Source organism: Lissotriton vulgaris, chromosome 9, assembly GCF_964263255.1.
Source record: "Lissotriton vulgaris chromosome 9, aLisVul1.2, whole genome shotgun sequence".
NCBI classification, from domain to species: Eukaryota; Metazoa; Chordata; class Amphibia; order Caudata; family Salamandridae; genus Lissotriton; species Lissotriton vulgaris.
Window position 1 is genome coordinate 1,119,969,157 of NC_141697.1, and position 20,852 is coordinate 1,119,990,008.

Below are 20,852 nucleotides of genomic sequence, written 5' to 3' on the forward strand. Positions count from 1 at the left end.
TATCTTTTAGTCTACCCAAATCCCTTTCCCATTTCTTTCTCAGAGGGTGCAGAGTTGGGAGACTATTGTTCAATAGTGTGAAGTAAATTCGGGACACTGACTGGCTCGTCAGGGGGGATCTCAGTACCCTGTATTCCAGTGGGGACTGTTCCTCATTCTCTTCATGCAAAGCAGTGCACCCAGTAAGTAGGAATTAGACATGCTGGTATCCCTGAGAGCTCATATTCCGCCTGCAGTTCATCCAAGGCTGTTAACGTCCTGTCCCTCCAGACCTTCCCTAGTTGGGAGAGTCCCAACAAACCCCATTTGCTATGACCCTCCATGCTCTGTGGGCCACAGAAAAGGTCGGAATCCCAGAGGGGAGTCCTTAATGTCGCCCTGCCTATCCATCCCAGCCACTACCCGGATGAGAAGAACTGCCGTTTGCACACACCCGTGCTTTGTTTTCACCGTAAGCACGCCGAGTAGGACAGACTCGTCCTGAAACGTGCCCGCATTTTTCCATTTCTACACAGAGGGAGTTATATTTTCCCTCCGTCACTGCCATACCCCGACCACCAACCACGCTAGGCGCGCCTTTCCACATGACTTAAGGCCGCTTTACATAGACAGCCCTGATGAGTCATTACCTGTACACGGTGTGACGAAACACGTGTCGGCTACTTGCTCTTGTATGTACTGATCCATTCTGAACTATTAAATAATTATCACTCCACACGGATGGATTCTGAAATCATTTGTTGAAGGTTTACTAAACTTTTGGTTCTCACCTGAGAACTATTTTGAGAGATACGTGTGCACAGGACACTCTTTGCATGCCTATCCATCCCAGCCTACGTGTCGCCTGCTACCAAATAGTAATTACCGTCTGTGTTGGCAAGGGAGTAGGGGGGGTAGGCGCTTTCCCAATACTTCCATTTTTGACCTGGAGAATTTTTCCCCTTTATCACATCCCTCCTAACAATCTCTATTGCGTTTAAGCCTAATGCAAGATTACAGCACATGACTCAGGAACCCAAATTCTACCTCCCTCCAAATCGGTATGGAGACGGCGTGAAATGCGGACTCAAGTGTGTGAATATTTTAGTCAATATCCAGCACTTGCAGGCGTGCCCTTTTCTGAATAAGTGTCTTTATATTTTTAAACCACTTACCACTCATGTAAAGCTCTATCATCTACCCATCCTTCAAAAATATGTGTCGACAGACCTTTTACTCATTTGCATTGCTGAAAGTTAGACGTGTTTTGACCACCAAAAGAGCACTGTTGATCATACGTACCTGAGATGTATGAAGGCCGTTGATAACATTTGTAAGGTTTGAACTTACAGTGACCCCTCATGATGCAGAAATCCCACATCTGGAGCACAAGCCAAAAGAATCAAGGAGTAGTTTTAAGAATTTGCAGTGAGCCAAAGGAGGCACGTGTGGCACAACTGTTTTTAATCTGCAGTAGTTTAATACCAGGACTACGTTTTTTCACAAGGTTGATGGTGATTAAGACACTCAAAGACTCCAGCATCACTTACCTGGTGCTGTAGGCTGGAGGGCATGCAGAAAATGACCGCAGGTCGCCAATGGGGTCTGTGTACATACGTGAGCACAGCCTGGATTTTCTATAGTGCCTGGCGGTCGGCCTCTTTTTTCCCAGAGCCAAGAGAGGAACAGCATGTGTGTAAAGAAAACAAAGATTTTTGGAACATGTGCTGTCAATGATTATAGCTTAGCTCGAGGAAAGCTATATTTGTACATAATTTGGTAGGCCACCAACTGACCTATCTGTCTAAAAACCATTATATTTTATGTTAAGGTCACAAAAAATAACATTTTAACATTAAATAAACTTCAGAATTTGGTACCATAACTCTTTCTTCGAACAATAATTGTAACAGGTTATAAAAGCCAAAATAAGCACGTTGGCTAACCTTAGCATTCTCAGAATAGCTCTGTGGTGCTCTCCCTTGTGTCATCAGAAGCACAAAGCACTAGCATTTCAGGAAACAGAAACGCTGAGGAGAGAAGAGAAAAGTTAAGTAAGTGGTACCTTGTGGCTGCTTGTAGGAGGCATCAGAAAGGGTGGGGGCTGTAAGTATAATTGCAGTTAGTATTAATGGTTATAAAATGTGTAATTTCCCATTACAACAGGTATTACTGTTGCTCACCCCACTCTAGGGGCCTTATTTATGAAGGCCTTGCGCCACCGGTGAGTCACTTTTTCCCACATTAAAAGTGACGCACCGGTGGCGCAAGGCCTTCATAAATAAGGCCCTAGGTGTGTAACATAAGCACCTACGGCACAGATGGACACACTTTTTAGGGGTCCCCGTTGACCACACAATCTATGAATGTGTGAGACATAAAGACTTGAGTGGGCGCTTACCATTTGCGGCAGGTGGCACCATCATTTTGTGCTGGGCCACTTTCCAACTTCCGACAACATAAGGAGCAACCACTCACCCCGCAGTCACCCCTTTCCACACAAATCCCAGTTTCTATGGGGCCACTGCTCTGGGCTCATTACAGTGGTGCCCCCAAGATTCGTTCTGATTTACTAAGCTGTAGTCTGTTTAAGCGAGAGAGTTGAGAAAGTGAAGTGAGATCTTCAGACTTGTAGATTGGCAGAAGGTAATCCTACAATTAGTACCTTGTATGCTCTTCTTCAGTATATTAGGAACAACGAGAGGATTTTGAAAACAATAACGACTCGCATGGAGCATCGAAAATTATTTTAAGAAGACTTGAAATATTAACCCAGCCTTTTCCCTAGATAGGGGACTCAAAAGTATTTGACTGAGAGCTCCCACAACAACAGGGGGTCATGTTGAATGGAGGTATTAGGGAAGTCCAAGTAGACTAAGAGATCCTTGAATAGATTTCCTATAAACCCTCACACCTTGGAGTAATGCAAGAATGGGCATGCTGAATGCTTATGGCCTGTGATGCCCTGTCAATAGAGAGGACCAGGATACAGATTCATCCACATGGTGCAGGTACTGCCAAGAAGAGCTAAAGAGCCTTAGGAGAATCATTGCGCACATAATGAAATGAAATACCAGTATTTGTAAAGCGCACAGCTACCGCCGAAGTGGTGTCCCGGCGCTGGGGGCCCTCGGAAAGATTAAGCGAGCTATTGCCCAGAGTCACATGGTGCTGGGCTAACCTGCCGCTGGCACCGGGATCGGACCGTGGACCGCGTACTTTGGAGTCAGGCACCCTGGCCACTACGCCACACCTCTTCAACAATACAAGAGAGCAGTTTTCAAACTCCTCTGCCTGACGCATAAAGCTCTGGCAGGTAAGGAGCCTAAATATTTACAGGACAAATTGACAACTTATCGCCCGAATAGAAACCTCAGATCAAAAAATCAGCTCCTTCTCTGCCCTCGACACATCCGCACATCTAAACATGGTGGACGGGCCTTCACATATCTAGCTCTGTACCACTGGAACAAACTCCCCATGGTCATTGGGGCTTGTGCTGACTTCGCAGGCTTCAAGAACCAGCTTAGAACATGGCTGTTTTAAATGGCAGTTCCTTACTCTTCTGTTATCTCAGCGCCAAGATTCCCCATTTGGGGACGAGACATGCGCTATAGCTAATACCCATTAACATAAAATAACACAACATACATGTGATCAAGATAATATCCTGGCTCCTAGGAGAAGTTAAGCCTGTACATCACTGTGCTCCACCTCCTCAAGCCCACGCTATGCATCTCACATTGCTTTTTGTAAAGGTAGGGCGTGAGTGAGCACAGCATAACATGTAAATATGGCCCTTCAATAGCTACTGGATTCAAGCTCTGGTATTGCAGTAACTCTGGCAGTGGGGTGACGTGGATGCATCTACTTAAACGGGGGTTCCTAATTTCTAGGTTAATCTCGTCTACAACTAGATTACGCTCTACCTTGTGGAGAATAGGATGCTGATCTATGAGTGTTTGAAAGGGAAGGAGAGCTGGATATTGAAAACTATAGTTTCATTGAATTTGTGATGACCTCTTGCTCACCTGTGGGAAAAAAGGGTGTGCATTTCTTTCTTTCTGATTTCTTTTAGTTTTGGTGCTTGCTGGATGCTACATCTAGTTGTGTCTATGTCCAGGGCCAGCCTCTCCAATTGACATAATGCAACAGCTAATCTCTGCCTTGGTAGATACGCTGTCCATGCATCATCCCACAACAAGGTTCAAGTCTTTCCTGGTCTTTGTCTGCTGAACAGGTTTGCTCTATTGTGCCAACAACTGCATTGAACAGTGGTCATGTTCGAGGCAGGCTGAGGCTTATGAGCTGTGTCCCTCATCACATCATTAATACTGAAGGAGGAGGACCACCTGCTCTCAGCACATCCTTGTGTTTTCATGGCGTTCACCCCAAGATGCTTCCAGGTAAGGACCTCAAGAAGTACTCTTCCTCGCAGGGCAACCTGGAAAAAGGTTATACATGAGATACAGAGAGTCCTGGCCAAGCACAGCAATTTACCTCACCCCCTGCATGAGCTTGCCCAGCAGGGTGGATAATCACTGTAAAGAAGGAGTCACAATAACATGGCACATCAGACCAAGCAATACTTAACTGAATGTGTGCTGCTTGAGGCGAAACGTTGAATGCAACCTTCAGTGAAGAGAATTATTTCCAGATCTGCTTCCAAATCTGGGGTTAGAACTCCAGAATGGGTGATAATGTGGTAAATGCACTTGTTTCCCCCATTTCAAATATTGAAAACTACTTTTTGTGCTCTTTGCCTGCATGATTTGTCCTTGGTTTTATCTAGCAAAACATGTCCTGCTGAAGCACTGGGATGATCAGATTGCAAAGAGCCGGTAAGCCCATTTCAGGGGCAAACAAGAGCAGGCACCTAAATTAGGATTTGTACCCGACTTGTAATCAATGTCTAATTTATGGTGTTCATCTGTGAAGTAGTGTCATTGTATTACTTCAATTTGATTCAACAGTGGAAATCCCTGCTGGTGAGATCAAAGGAGGGAGGGTGTAGGTGCAGTTTTTTTTATTTGTTACTGTCTATTTCTTCTCTGCTTCAGACTGAAGTGGCTGATCAACTCCCATTCCATTTGTTCAACGTATAATTACAATTATATTAAAAAACAAAGGGGCATTATTACCAAGGGCATTATCGCCGCATTAGCGGGACTTTTTCCCGCTAATGCGGCGATAATTTTATCGCCCTATTACCAAGCTGTCGCTAACACCAGTTAGCGACAGCTTGTAGGCGATAGCGGGCATCATTTAGGGGCCCACTTTGCATGTCAGCGATAATTATCGCTAATGACATGCAAAGTGGGCGTGCCAAGATGTTAGAGACTGAAAACAGTCGCTAACATCTCTAACCCCTATTAACAACTTTTGGAAATATTCGCGCTAAGCGCGAATATCTCCAAAAGCTAACGCCTGCTAAAAGCAGTTCTTAGCCATGTTATCCAATGGAAGGTGGATAACATGGCTAAGAGCATTGTCACGATAATGCATGAATATCGCTGATTTTTCAGCGATATTCATGCATTTCGCAGGATTTTTACCGCTTTTGAGATAAACCTTGATAATATCAAGGTATCTCAGCGGTAAAAATCCTCGGTGCTCGGCGATATTTTTTTCCTGCTAACCAAGCAATAGCGATAATTATCGCTATTGCTTGGTAATATGCCCCAAAATCTTCACTGAATCCTTGTTCACGTCACGGTCCTATGCCTACCCGCTCCTGGTATTCAGGGCAATAATTAAGTCACAGACCTATGCCCACCCTCACCTGGCAATAATTATTTGATACCACAGGAAAATGTGAATCATGTATTTTTTTTAATTTGTAGTCTTTATTGGTGCATAAAGTAAACAAATCAGTGAAGAGTTGGTGAATGGCCTCACATGGACTGTGACGGCAAAGGGTAGGAGTCGATGTAATGAAATTTGCCAGCACATAATTGGGTATTAATGGTTGAAGCTTCTTGGGTAATAACACCAGAAGAAGCCTTCTGCATTAAGTTGTCATCAAGTTAATGAGTTTTGTTGCCCCCTCCTATATTTGATCCATAGACTCTCTCTTTCTAGATCATTGTCCCAGCCCAACATTTGCCTGCTTTTAACCACATCTTTGTGCTTTTTCCACATACCACAATTTCTCCTCATTCTGCTCATGTAAAACATGTTACATTCCCCATCCTCTTCCCAATTGCTGTAAGTAGTGTAGCAGCTTTCGATAGATCTGTTCTAACATCTGTTTTTTAACCAGAGTTGACATCTGGGAGCTCTTTTTATTCCCTGAACAGTAGTGGTGCTGGCAGTCCGAGGTTCCTGTCTTGTTCAATCATAGTCAGGAACGTTTTAGTTTATTTAGTTTGTGAATGTAATAAAGTGTTAGAAATCTGAATTGTATGGACTCGAGACATTTTCTTAATTGCTGCTCATTGAACAAGCATTTGCAATGCAATAGGTCTCGCATTATTTAAGTTTGAGCTATTAGCATTGTAAATGGCAATTGTTTTTTGCTTTATGCTATATTTTTTTTTACATAAAAAGCTTCATATAAAATATGTTTTATTAAAGTTATTTATGCAGTATCTAAATTTTGTTTGCATAAAACAGTATAATAATATCTTAGTAAAAAAGTCAAATATTTTAATGGAAATTCACCAAACGTTCATTTATGTGTTGGTTTTGAAAATAGCTAAATTAATAGCTTTGTCATTTACAATGCCAATAGTTATAACTTTCGCAAATGTGACACCTATAGCATTTGTAATGCAACATTTGTATTTACGTGACTTAGATGTATTGATATTACAAATAACAATGGCTTTTAATTTTTTTTAATACTTAATAAAAGTGATTGTAATTTATAATGGCAATAGCTTAAACTTTTGTAAATAACTTTTGTGAAGATTATGTTCAGTGTATTTTATTGTAACAAAATCCAAGAACAGAAGTGAAATATTAACATCTTTTTGTGACATTTGTAATAAAGCTTGAAACATTGAGAGAACATATTTGTGCTGTGGTGGTGCTGAGTGATGCTGTGGTGGTGCTGAATGGGGCTGTGGTGATGCTGAGTGATGCAGTGGTGGTGCTGAGTGGTGCTATGGTGGTGCTGTGGTGGTGCTGAGTGATGCTGAGTGATGCTGTGGTGGTGCTGAGTGGTGCTGTGGTGGTTCTGAGTGATGCTGTGGTGGTTCTGACTGATAATGTGGTGGTGCTGAGTGACTGTACTCACTGTCACTCTGCACTCACTGTCACTCTGCACGCACTGTCACTCTGCACGCACTGTCACTCTGCACGCACTCTGCACTCACTGTCACTCTGCACTCACTGTCACTCTGCACTCACTGTCACTCTGCACTCACTGTCACTCTGCACTCACTGTCACTCTGCATGCACTCTGCACTCACTGTCACTCTGCACTCACTGTCACTCTGCACTCACTGTCACTCTGCACTCACTGTCACTCTGCACTCACTGTCACTCTGCACTCACTGTCACTCTGCACTCACTGTCACTCTGCACTCACTGTCACTCTGCACTCACTCTGCACTCACTGTCACTCTGCACTCACTGTCACTCTGCACTCACTGTCACTCTGCACTCACTGTCACTCTGCACGCACTCTGCACTCACTGTCACTCTGCACTCACTGTCACTCTGCACTCACTGTCACTCTGCACTCACTGTCACTCTGCACTCACTCTGCACTCACTGTCACTCTGCACTCACTCTGCACTCACTGTCACTCTGCACTCACTGTCACTCTGCACTCACTGTCACTCTGCACTCACTGTCACTCTGCACGCACTCTGCACTCACTGTCACTCTGCACTCACTGTCACTCTGCACTCACTGTCACTCTGCACTCACTGTCACTCTGCACTCACTCTGCACTCACTGTCACTCTGCACTCACTCTGCACTCACTGTCACTCTGCACTCACTGTCACTCTGCACTCACTGTCACTCTGCACTCACTGTCACTCTGCACTCACTGTCACTCTGCACTCACTGACACTCTGCACTCACTGTCACTCTGCACTCACTGTCACTTCGCACTCACTGTCACTCCGCACTCACTGTCACTCCGCACTCACTGTCACTCTGCACTCACTGTCACTCTGCACTCACTGTCACTCCGCACTCACTGTCACTCCGCACTCACTGTCACTCCGCACTCACTGTCACTCCGCACTCACTGTCACTCTGCACTCACTGTCACTCTGCACTCACTCTGCACTCACTGTCACTCTGCACGCACTCTGCACTCACTGTCACTCTGCACTCACTGTCACTCTGCACTCACTGTCACTCCGCACTCACTGTCACTCTGCACTCACTGTCACTCTGCACTCACTGTCACTCTGCATGCACTCTGCACTCACTGTCACTCTGCACTCACTGTCACTCTGCACTCACTGTCACTCTGCACTCACTGTCACTCTGCACTCACTGTCACTCTGCACGCACTCTGCACTCACTGTCACTCTGCACTCACTGTCACTCTGCACTCACTGTCACTCTGCACTCACTGTCACTCTGCACTCACTCTGCACTCACTGTCACTCTGCACTCACTCTGCACTCACTGTCACTCTGCACTCACTGTCACTCTGCACTCACTGTCACTCTGCACTCACTGTCACTCTGCACTCACTGTCACTCTGCACTCACTGTCACTCTGCACTCACTGTCACTTCGCACTCACTGTCACTTCGCACTCACTGTCACTCCGCACTCACTGTCACTCTGCACTCACTGTCACTCTGCACTCACTGTCACTCCGCACTCACTGTCACTCCGCACTCACTGTCACTCCGCACTCACTGTCACTCCGCACTCACTGTCACTCCGCACTCACTGTCACTCTGCACTCACTGTCACTCTGCACTCACTCTGCACTCACTGTCACTCTGCACGCACTCTGCACTCACTGTCACTCTGCACTCACTGTCACTCTGCACTCACTGTCACTCCGCACTCACTGTCACTCTGCACTCACTGTCACTCTGCACTCACTGTCACTCTGCATGCACTCTGCACTCACTGTCACTCTGCACTCACTGCATGCACTCTGCACTCACTGTCACTCTGCACTCACTCTGCACTCACTGTCACTCTGCACTCACTGTCACTCTGCACTCACTGTCACTCTGCACTCACTGTCACTCTGCATGCACTCTGCACTCACTGTCACTCTGCACTCACTGCATGCACTCTGCACTCACTGTCACTCTGCACTCACTCTGCACTCATCATTACTGTTCCTTTTGTGGCATAAAACGGGTACCTCTTCTGCGTGCACTGGTTTATGTCAGAGGAGCTAAGCTTGGTCAATGTCTGAACAAAATGGCAAAATGATATGTTCCTGCAACAGCACAAGGCCGTAGATTAGAAGCTACGAGGTAAGAGACAAAATGTACCCGCAATACCAAAGTACTAAACGCTTCACTGTATCTTGGAGGAATGTACTTACAAAAAAAAAAATCAATCACCCATAACAACGAACCCACCCGACCCGTCCTTATCAAAACAGATCAGACGAAGACTTGATGGAGAGGGCCAGGCACACAACCCGGCCATCGGTCGCCTGGGAAACCAGATCCATCCACGGCTCAGGAGTCCTCTGTGCGTGGACAGGGTGTACTCCAGGAATCAAGTCCGTGCAATTGTACCTAATAATTTTCTCATAAAAAACTCACTGCGCATTCCACCCTCAACGAACAACACGCTTGGCAAAACAACATGCACGGCAAAGGAAACCGGCCGCTCGCACACTCTCCTCTCCTGCCTCCTTGTATCATACCAAGTCACGGACATGCGCAGACGTCGTGATGCGCATTTGATTCAAGTATTTTACAGTTTTATAAAAAATACTCACTGCGCATTCACCAATCAACGCGCGCGGCAAAGGAAACCGCCGCGCACACACGCTCCTTTGCCCTAAGGTAAGCAATTACGGCGGACTCCCGCTTTCGTTTTCCGCCGGCCTGCGAACAGGAAGTCAGGCAGGCCGGGCGGGACAACCGGAAGTAGGAGGGCGGGAGCCTACCCCGCCTCCCACGGAAGAGCCGCGATTGTTTGGCGCACCGGAGCAGGCAGGAGCCTACCCTGCGCCCCGGTGCCGAAGAAGGGAAGAAGAGTCTTGCTGCCGGTGGGAGCCGCTGCACTGAGGATGCCGGTGAGTGGGGCTTCGCCTTGTTGGGGTGGGGGGGGGGGCATCTGTGTGCGCGCGCGCGGCGGCGGACTGTGTATGTGTGTGAGCGTGCATGTGTGTGTGTATGTGTATGTGTCCTGGAGTCTGTGTGTATGCGTGTGTGTGACGGGGGGGGGGTTGCCTATCTGGGTGCCTGCGTGTCTGTGTAAGTGTAAATGCGTGTGCGTGTGTGTGGAGCCGAGAGGAGAGGGGCTGGTGTGTGTGGAGGGGTCTCTGTGTATGCGTGTAGGTGACGGGGGTGTGCCTGTGTATGCGTGTGTATGTGCGCATGCGTGAGTGCTGTGTATGCGTGTGGCTGTGATGTGCGCATGCGTGAATGTTGACGCGCGTGCACGCAGCTCAATCCAGCCGCTCGTCACAGTTTTGTGTCCCTCATTCCCCCGTGTCAGACGACTATAAGTCTCCAGCCTGGACGCATCCTTCGGATGCGATGTCCAGGCGAGACCTAAAAATGATAAGTTCAAGAACATAAATGTGCACGAGTTGGAATGCAATTTGAAATCAGTAATTGCTGCCTAGTTTGAAAGCAGCTATATTGTCTTTCAGTGTGCTCTATTCCGGATGCCATGTTTTTTGTTGATTCACCTGCAGCGCCTTCGTCTACCAGGAAAGCTGCAGTTTTAATAAAAACCAAATGGTAAAAAGTGTGCATTTTATGCCAGCTGCTTCTGTGCTCGATGCACAAAGGCCCAAATCACAAAAATGTGTCCCTCCACATCCTATTTTTTATTTTTATATTTTTTCATACACATTTCTTTCCTTACCCCTTGTGAAGTCTAATTCCCAGTTACTTGTAAGGTTAAGTCGTAATTCATAAAAAGCCAGAGGAGTACACTCAGAAATGTATGGAAACAACACCTACCATATTGGGAGTAAGCTATGCCTACTGCTGGGTGCATAAACCCCTGGATTGTGTGCATCATGAGAAATCCACAAGAGTGCTGTTGGACCTGCCCTTTTTGAAGAGTTATCCCCAAACTTTTTGCCATCTTCCTCCTAATTTTTCAGACCTGTTTCGGTTGGTGTTATGATTCTGGGCCCTTTACCTCTGCCAATTAGTGTTAACATTCATATGCTCTCTGTCTAAATTGTATTGGTGATAGGTTTCTTTCTAATTAACATATCTGATTTACTAGTAAGTCCTGAGTAAAGAGTCTGAGGTGTGTCCAGGGTCTGAAGATCAAATGCTACTGGTGGGCCTGCAGCACTGATGGCGCCACCCACACGAGTAGCCTTGCAAACATGTCTCAGACTTGCCACTGCAGTGTTTGTGTGCAGTTTTAAATTGCCATTTCGACATGGCAAATGCACCCACTTGCCAGGCCAAACATTCCATTCTAATACATGTAAGTCACCCTTAAGGCCGCCCCGAGGCAGCCCCATGTGCAAAAGATAGTACATGTACTGGTAGCTCTAAATGTCCTAATAGTAAAATACTGCTAATTTTATTTTTCACTATTGTAAGGACTATCTCTCCCACAGGGTAACATGGGAATTGCACAAAAAAATCTTTTAAGTGTAATTTTCTATTGGGAGCAGATTGAGATTTTGAGTTTGGGGTTTGTGACTCACAATTTATAAATACACCTTTTGTGAAATTTGGTTTGTAAATTGCATGTTTGAAAATGCCACTTTTAGAAAGTGGGCTTTTTTTGCTTTACCATTCTATGCCTTTGCCTGTTTGTAGAATACACGTCTGGCTGACAGTTGGGCTTTTGTGAATTCACTCTAGACAGTCGCACAAAGAGAGCTGAGGTGTGCATTGCATATTCTGATGGGCTATCACCAGGCTGATGGGCCTTCCTGAGCTAGAGGGGTGGGGGGAGTTGTCACCAGCATTTGAATAGGGCTGTGACTGTCCTCATACAAAGCTCTCTCCACCCCCGTGTAGTGTGTCTGGAGCCAGGCTGTTGTGCATTAAAAAAACATTCTTTTGAAGTTTTCCTACTTCAAAGGCAGAACGGGGTATAAGTATTGGACCTCTGACACCCCTAGATCAGAACACTTATGGACTGAGGACATTTTGCCCGGAAGAAGAGCTGGATACTGTAGATGGGACTGCCACTCCGCCTGTTGCTTTGTTGTGCTGGCCTACTGCTTGCTGCTTCTGTCCTCGGAGTGAAAGGACTGAACTTTGCTTTCAACATCCTGCTTCGAAGGTTCTCCAAGCGCTTGTGCATGCTTGCCTCCTGTTAAGAAGTCTCAGGACCATCAAAGACTTTACCTATGAGTGCTTGGGTTGTTCTACTGAGAGCCCTTACTTGCCAAGTGGTGCCAAATCCTGTTCCTGGGCCCTTGGAAGTGCCATTGGAAGTGCAACCAGGGGATCTTAAGGAAAAAATTGACTCCCAGCTCTTATTTTCTCGGCGCATAGCTGCAAAAGATCAATGCATCGTTGCTGCCTGCACCGAAGCATGGTTCACAGCTTTCACCACAGGCCCCAGGTTGCTGCCATAGCATGTCAGAAAAATCACTGTGTGAGTCCTGAGCACCATGCCACCAACATCAATGGCACCCACTCTGATTCTGATGCAACACCAGCTTGTGGCTGTGAAATCAACACAGCACCTGCATCAACACAGCACATCTGTATTTTGGATGCATTGTCCCTGGATGCTGACTCTTCATCAACACCACACCCTACTGCACTAAGGAACTGAGGCAGTGTGTCTAGAAACCAGTGCAATACCTCCCCTACCAGTAAGGAATCGATGCCTTAACTCCCCTGCCAGTCAGGAACCGATGCATCACCTCACCTGTCAGTAAGGAACTGACAAATCACCTCCTCTGTGTAGTAAGAAACTGATGCATCGCTTTGGTTTTCCAGCGCCTTACGTCCACTGCGCCTTGCACCAGCTTTGATTTTTGACACATCTCAGATACTTTTTGCTAAAACAAATGCCTTAATTGATTTCCTAACTAATCTTGCTTAATCTTTTAAAAGTGATATTTTGTCAGATTGGCTATTTTTCTAAACGGGTTTGGATTTCTTTAGTTGTGTTACTGTGTGTGTGTACAAATGCTTTGCACATTGCCTCTGAGACAAGCCTAACTGCTCGTGCCAAGCTACGAAGGGGGTGAGCAGGGGTTATCTTAGCTGTGTGACTCTGTTACTCTGACGAGAAAAGATCCCTACTTGGACAGGGTGAAACCACTGCCAATTAGAGACACATTTCTAACAAGTGCACATTGCAAAAATGAGCATGAATATATTATTACTCTTCAAATTGCTTTTCTACCTGAGGAAACCTTTTGGCCCATGGAGAAACTCCTTTCCCTAAATTCCCACAAATGTAGGGTGTATCCTTACTTTTTCCACTTTAAAATGTCAAGTGCTCCCTGCGTTTAACAGAAGTAGTTTTAGGTGTGTTTCCAGTGTGGAATATGGAGAGCATGCAATACTCCCTCTCACACAAACAATATACCTGGAAACTTAGTTTCTGCAGAACAAATGTAGAATGTGCCCAGCATCATCACTAAAATCTGTCATGGATAATTCTTGCAGTGCAACACTACAGTGAGACTTTAATGGGCAGTATAGCCTGCTATGGCCAAACGTAAGGCATTATTAAGGACATTTGAAGCCTTTGTGTATTTTGCCTTTTAGCATGAATCAATCAATCAATCAAGGGCTTATAAAATGTGGCGTGAGGGTCTCAAGGCACAGGGGAGGGGGAGGGGCTGCTGGTCCTTCTGAGTGGAGGATCATTCAAAGAGCCAGGTCTTGAGGTCTTTCTTTAGTTGGGTCAGTGAGGCATACCTAAGTTGGAGGGGCAGGGTGTTCCAGGTCTTGGCAGCGAGGTAGGAGAATGAACTTCCCCCGGTTCTGCTCTTGTGCTTCCTGGGGACAGAGGCTAGGGTGAGTTGAGCAGAACAGAATTATCTGGCGGTGACGTGGAATGCAAAGCGCTGGTTCAGGTATGCTGGTCCTTCATCGTGGAGAGCTTTGAAGACATGTGTGAGGAGCTTGAAGGTGATTCTCGTGTTGAGTGGGTGCCAGTGGAGTTGTCAGAGGTGTTGCATGATGTGGCTGGGGTGGGGGATATCAAGGACCAGTCTGACCGGCTGTTTGTAACCTTCTGTAGTTTCTTGAGCTGTTTCTGGGTGAAGTTGGCATAGAGTGCATAGCCATAGTCAAGTCTGCTAGTGATGCGTGCATGGGTGACCATCTGTCTGGATTCTGTGGGGATTCATCTGAATGTCTTTCGAAGCAGGCGGAGCATGTGGAAGAAGGCGGAGGAAACTGCATTGATTTGGCGGTTCATTGTGAGTGATGAGTCCAGTATGATGCTGAGGTTTGTGTGCGTGGTCCATCAGGGTGGGAGCTCAGACCGAGCGGCTGGCCAATAAAAGTCATACCAGGCTGAATGGCTGAGTCCCAGGATGAGTACTTTGGTCTTGTAAGAGTTGAGCTTGAGGCAGCTGTTTTTCATCCAGGTAGTAACAGCCTTCATTCCGCTGTGGAAGTTGGTTCTGGAGGTTGTTGGTTCGTTGGCGAGGGAGAGGATCAGCTGGGTGTCGTAGGCGTAGGAGACGATGTTGAGTCTGTGGCTTCTGATGATGGCTGGGAGAGGGGGCCATGTAGATGTTGAAGAGGGTGGGGCTCAGGGAGGAACCCTGGGGCACCCCACAGCTGATCTCTGTAGGTTCTGATAGAAAAGGATGTAGTCTAACTCGCTGACTCCGGCTGGTGAGGAAGGAATGGACCCAGTCCAGTCCAGTGCCTTGCCATGGATGCCCGCGCCGTAGAGTCTCATGATTAGGGTGCAGTGGAGGACGGTGTCAAAGGTGGCTGAGAGGTCCAGTAGCATGAGATCAGCTGTCTCGCCCCAGTCGAGATGGAAGCGGATGTCGTCGGTGGTGGCAAAGAGTGTGGTCTCGGTGCTGTGATTCCTTCAAAAGCCCAATTGGGAGGTGTCCTCAATGTGGTTTACTTCTGTGATGCAGAGTTAGGTTTGATGACCGTCTCGATGACCGTCTCGATGACCTTGGCTGGGAGGGGGAGAAGGGAGATATGTCTGAGATTCTTGAAGTCTGTCTAATCTGAGGATGGCTTCTTCAGCAGGGTGTTGATCTCATGATGTTTCCAGTCATCGGGGTAGGTGGCGGGTTCAATGGAGCAGGTGATGGTGCGGCGATGCTGGCGGGCGATGGCGGCATCTGCTCTGTCGAAGATGTGGTACGGACAGGGACTCTGTTGTGAGCAGAGTCCAGCAGAGCACCCTCTAATGGGGTGTGGTGTGGTTGTGTGCGGTGGTGTCGGCACAGTGGTAGTGTCTAGGGTGTCGAAGCTGTTGTAGATCTGCCCTATCTTGTGGTGGAAGAAGGTGCTGAGTTTGTTGCATAGGTCTTGGTAGGGCGGGACATCTCTGGTCTCGCTGTTGGGCCTGGCTGTTCGAGCAATAGCAGACCCCTTCCCCCAAGCGCCTTGAGACCCTGCCGGGTGAGTAGCGCGCTATACAAGTGTTATGATTGATTGATTGATAGAGAGCTCCTTGATGATCACAAATAGTTCTTTGTTGTTGTGTGCGTTGCCGCGGATTCTGTTTTGGAGGGCCATTTTCTTTGCAGTTTTGAGGAGGAGGTGGTGTGCATTTATGGAGAATGTAAAGATATTGTGGGTGTTCGGGGTTCTGTTGTTCCTCCATCACTTCTTGAGTTGTCTGCAGGTGCGTCTGGACTCATGGAGGGTGGGAGTGAACCAGCTGGCTTTCTTGGAGTGGTGCTTGCCTGGTCTTTCCTTGAGGGGTACCAGAGTGTTAATGCAGTTAGAGACTCATCAGTGGAGGTTGCATGCTGCGATGTTGGTGTCCGTTGGTGTAGGCAGAGTAGTTGTGCTAAGGGAGTTAACAAGAAGTTCTTTGTGGCCTTGATCCAGTTGAAATGTGGGCAGTGAGTGTGGTGGTGTAGGGTGGGTGTGGCAAAGGCAAGATGCACGCAGAGGTGGTTGGTCCAGTTGAAGCTGGTGGTGTGGCTGTAGTTGGTATACCTGCTGGCGCAGAAGACGGGGTCAAGCGTGTGGCCAGCTGAGTGAGTCGGTGTGGTGACTAGCTGCTTGAGTCTGATGAGTCCGATGTTGGTGAGGTTTTCCAGTAGGGAGGTTGTGTTCTGGTCACTGAGGTTGTCCATGTGGAAGTTGAGGTCTCCAAGTAGGATGTAGTCGGTGGGTGCGAGAGCCTGGGGTGCGATAAAGTTTATGATGATGTCGGTGAAGGGCGGTCAGGGGTCGGTGGTTCTGTAGATGAGGGTGCCATGGAGGGTGGTGTTGGGGTTGGTCTGGATCTGTAAGTGGAGGTGTTCCATAGTCATTGTTGGGGTGTTAGAGTGTGTGGTCAGTCGGAGGGTGTTATTGAGGATAATAGCCATGCCTCCTCCTGGGAGGTTGGGCGGTCTTTGCAGTGGAAATTTCATAGCCGTTGGCGATGGCAATGTTCGGTCTGGAGTAGGGGTTAGTCAGGGTTCCATGAAGAAAGCGATGTCCGGAGGGGTGGAGTTGAGGAAGTCCAAGATTTCTGTGTTTTGTTTGTGGAGGGATCATACATGGAGGAGGATGCAGTTGAGCTGGTCAGTTGCAGTTCTGGCAGGTGAAGGGTTCATGGGTCTTCTTTGGTGACGCTAGATGGCAGGTGGCGTGGCGTCCAGGGTTGAGGTTTAGGAGGGTGCTGGCATCATAGCAGTGAAGTGTCCGAACACTAGGATCCCCGGTGCTGGCATGGTCCAGGCGCAGACGGGCTCGCCTTAGGTATGCCTTTGACGCTGCGGCCTCTATTAAGTAGTGCTGTGAGGTAGCTGGAAAGCTGGGAGGCAGGAAAACATGGTAATGGACCCTGGCAGGGGATGGGTCCATGGGGGATCGCAGGGGTGATGAGGGAGGAAAAAGGAAGAAAAGTAAAGCCAAAAGGCAGAGGCAGAATAAATGAGAAAGAGAAAAGCAGAGAGACAGACAGAAAAAAAAGAAATAGAGACAGAAGGACAGTCCAGCAGCAGAGCAGTGATGCTCTACCACTGGACCACCAGGGGCGAGGCGCAGGCAGGAGCCTGCTGTTGGAGGAGGGCCTCGAACTCCTGACCTCCAGGTCAGCAGCAGCAAACGGGGACAGCAGCAGCTACCAGACGGAGTGACGCTGTGAAAGGAGCAAGTCCATTAAAGGTGGTTAATGTTTCATCAACTAGGCATTTCCATGAAATTTCTCAGCTTTTTCCATTAATAGAGTTTGAAATGTCTGCTAACGAGGTAATCATAATCCCCCTTAAAATATATGTAGACCACGAGTTCATCAAGCATTAGTAATGTTATAGAAATATAACTTCCTAGAAAATGCCTCTCCAAGACAGATTTTCTGCTTGAATCAGTCTCCTACTGGTATCTCATGCGAGTTTGTTTTACAGTTATCCGCACTGGCTTAAAAAAAAGTCACACATGGTACCTGTAATTCACATTTTGCTATGAAAACTGAATTTTGCATCATACTTATTGAATTTTTAAAAAGTTGACAAGAAACATTAGGTGATTTCATACATCCCTAATCTTGCATAAAAAAGATGCCAATGTTTGCATGATCAAACAGTTTAAATTAAGTTTTAGAATCTACAAGCATTGAGACATTTCACACTAATGGCTATTTTCTTGATAGGCAATATAACATTCAAGGTTAATCTGGTGGATGATGTCATAATACATTTCAAATCTGCAGGTGACATCATCAAACAAACAAATATTCCTGAATGCCTATTGTTAATGATTATTAGAGAGGCAGAACTGGGTAAAGATCATTGGGGCATATTACCAAGCAATAGCGATAATTATCGCTATTGCTTGGTTAACGAGAAAAAATTATCGCTGAGCTGCGGCGATTTTTATCGCAGATAAACCTTGGCATTACCAAGGTTTATCGCAAATGCGATAAAAACCGGAAATAATGCATGAATATCGCTGAAAAGTCAGCGATATTCAGGCATTACCGAGCTAATGCTCTTAGCCATGTTATCCACCTACCATTGGATAACATGGCTAAGAACTTCTCTGGGGCAGATGTTAGCTTTTGGAGATATTCGCGCTTAGCGCGAATATCTCCAAAAGTTGGTAATAGGAGATAGCGATGTTAGCGACTGTTTCCAGTCGCTAACATCTTAGCACGCCCACTTTCCATGCCATTAGTGATAAATATCACTGACATGCAAAGCGGGGCCCAAGATGGCCGCTATCTCCTACTAGCTGTCGCTAACTGGTGTTAGCGACAGCTAGGTAATAGGGAGATAACTTTATCTCCGCTTTCTTGGCTTTTAAAGCCAAAAAAAGCGGAGATAAATCCCCTTGATAATATGCCCCATTGTTTTTGTCTCTCCAGTGGATGGCTCCTGTATTGATTACATGGTAAAGGGCTACTGATTACTGATTTGCCTGTGAATGTATTGTTTTACCAACCCAAAAATTGTCCTAAAATGTTACTCTTTGTTTCTTAAATATACATCATAGAATCTATTTGTCTTTGAATATAGTATGTTTTATTGTCATTGACTGTGTTGCAACACTTGTTGCAAAGAAATAACACATGTGCATAGTTGTTAATTGTAATCACATTGCCTGATTTATTCTCTTCTTTCATTCCAATACCTTCAATTTCTCTCCGCTGGCCGGTCTTCAGGATGACGAGGAAGGAATATGGGCATAACAGATTCCAGAAAGCAGAGTTCCAGTTTTGAGAGGGGTGAGAAAATGTGTTCGTTATCTCATGCAAACTGGAATTCATATGAACATGTCCACATAGTTCCTGTTTTTATTATGGACGTGTAAGATCGATCGCATGGGGATGGTTAAGGCACCTTTTTCAATGGCCTTCAAACCTCAAACAGAGCAGCAGAGGAGGTTAGGAACTTGCTGCTCAGTGCAACAAAGGTTAAATTGCATTATTGCTTCACCATTAAGAGTTACCACATATAAGGGCACTTTCCACAGATGTATTCTGCCAGCCTGTACCTGGCGGGATGTGTCCTATGGAAAGCTTGTAGATGCGGTCATTCTGCATATCTCAAATTCGGGTGATAACTAATTTTTCCACACAAGTCAGGAATTTCAAGAAGCTCAGAATAAAGGCCATATAATGTACAAAAAAATGTTTACACAAAACACCCATATATTTGCCAAATACTCGGAAATCAGGAATAATAATTTTTTGGTCTACAGCTGAGCACATCTGTCACTTGTCCAACTAAATTTCTTGAAAAATGCTTAAAACGTACCTTTGATTTTCATACATCCTGTCTTGTTCACACTAATCAGTATTATGTAGCTTTACATGTAAATGTGACAGTGACATTGTGTTAGTTTGCCTCTCATGGTTTAATACTCAAAGGTGATGTGCCAGTACATATGGTACATCCGGTGGAACGCCCTTTTTAGGTCTCGCCTGTCGATGCGCATGCGCATCGAGCAAGCGAGACTATGGGGGCTTATCCACTCTTTATCCAACTTGCAAGGAATCGTGGCGATTCCTTGCAGTGCCCGTGACTTTTAAGCTCAATGCGCATGCGCATTGAGCTTAAAAGCGCGTGCGCATCAGTTCCCTCAGCCGCACTAGGCCCCCGCTCCGCCCCCTCCCCTGCCCGCCGTGTCGCATTTCTCCTCCCCCCTCCCCTTATCTGCCTTCCCTCCGTCTGTTCCCTCTCCCCGCTCCGCCCCCTCCCCTGCCCGCCGTGTCGCATTTCTCCTCCCCCCTCCCCTTATCAGCCTTTGCTCCATCGGTTCCCTCTCCCCGCTCCGCCCCCTCCCCTGCCCTAAGCTACCATCTTTGCCACCTGCCTAACATCAACATTTACGATCTTGTTGCAGTCAGTCACTCTTTCCGAATCACAGACCTGAATCAGTGCCTCTTTCCTCCCTGCCACATTAAGTATACATGTGCCCTGTATTGCTCTCTCTGCCGTGACTTCTCTACAACGCCTCCCCAACCTCTGCTGCAACTCTGCCTCCTGTTCCAAATTGGCACACTTTTCTATCCGACGTATGTCTTCGGTATTTCTAAATCCCTAGCTCTCCTGTACCTCACTTACCCTCCGTTTACTCAATCGGTTAGCGATAACATCCTACGCATTAACTTTCCGGATCCAGGCGGAATGTTCCTGCATGTAAGCCTTACCTGAAAACTTCCAAATGAAGATCACAAACATCCGGGCGTCTCTACTTTAAGTCCATTTCTATTAAACTTCAATTTCCAAAACAAGAGAAGATTATCGGAAAACTGGTGTTAAACAGATTGACAGGATGATAGGCGGAGCTTGGAGAGTCTTTGTGGCTGTATTTTCCAGTTTACCCTGCCATTGGTTAGAAAACACATAACCCGCCCCAAAAAAGGTGGGCCAGCCAACCTTTCTGCAGCGGAAGAGGTCTCTCTCTAGCTGCCCCGGAACTGACCCTTGATTATCAGGAAAGAACGACCCAGCCGCACAGGGCCGGCGCACGCTGAGGTCTGCGCTGCCACGCACCACTTCCTGACGAATGGCCCTGTGGACTCTGGCATGCGGGAGGGTATTGGGCGTTCTTGTATAGAGGTCGATTAACTCACCGCAGCGAGGCCTCCAGTAGTGCACTGGGAGCTGCTGGCTTCCCGGTGCTTCTCTCGTTCCTTCGCTGACATGGTAGCTGGGGCAATA

At 46.7% G+C, this 20,852-nt stretch overlaps 1 protein-coding gene across 4 annotated transcripts in view; it reads left to right on the forward strand.

Moving 5' to 3' along the window:
• Positions 1 to 20,852, forward strand: part of ERC2 (ELKS/RAB6-interacting/CAST family member 2) — a 2,191,867-nt gene that overhangs the window by 1,815,101 nt on the left and 355,914 nt on the right. For all 4 annotated transcript variants that reach the window (XM_086939131.1, XM_086939132.1, XM_086939133.1 and 1 more), the window contains one exon: positions 18,848 to 18,910. In XM_086939131.1, the coding sequence (XP_086795257.1) occupies positions 18,848 to 18,874 (27 nt within the window). In that variant the 3' untranslated portion in view covers positions 18,875 to 18,910. The remainder of the gene's footprint in view (positions 1 to 18,847; positions 18,911 to 20,852) is intronic.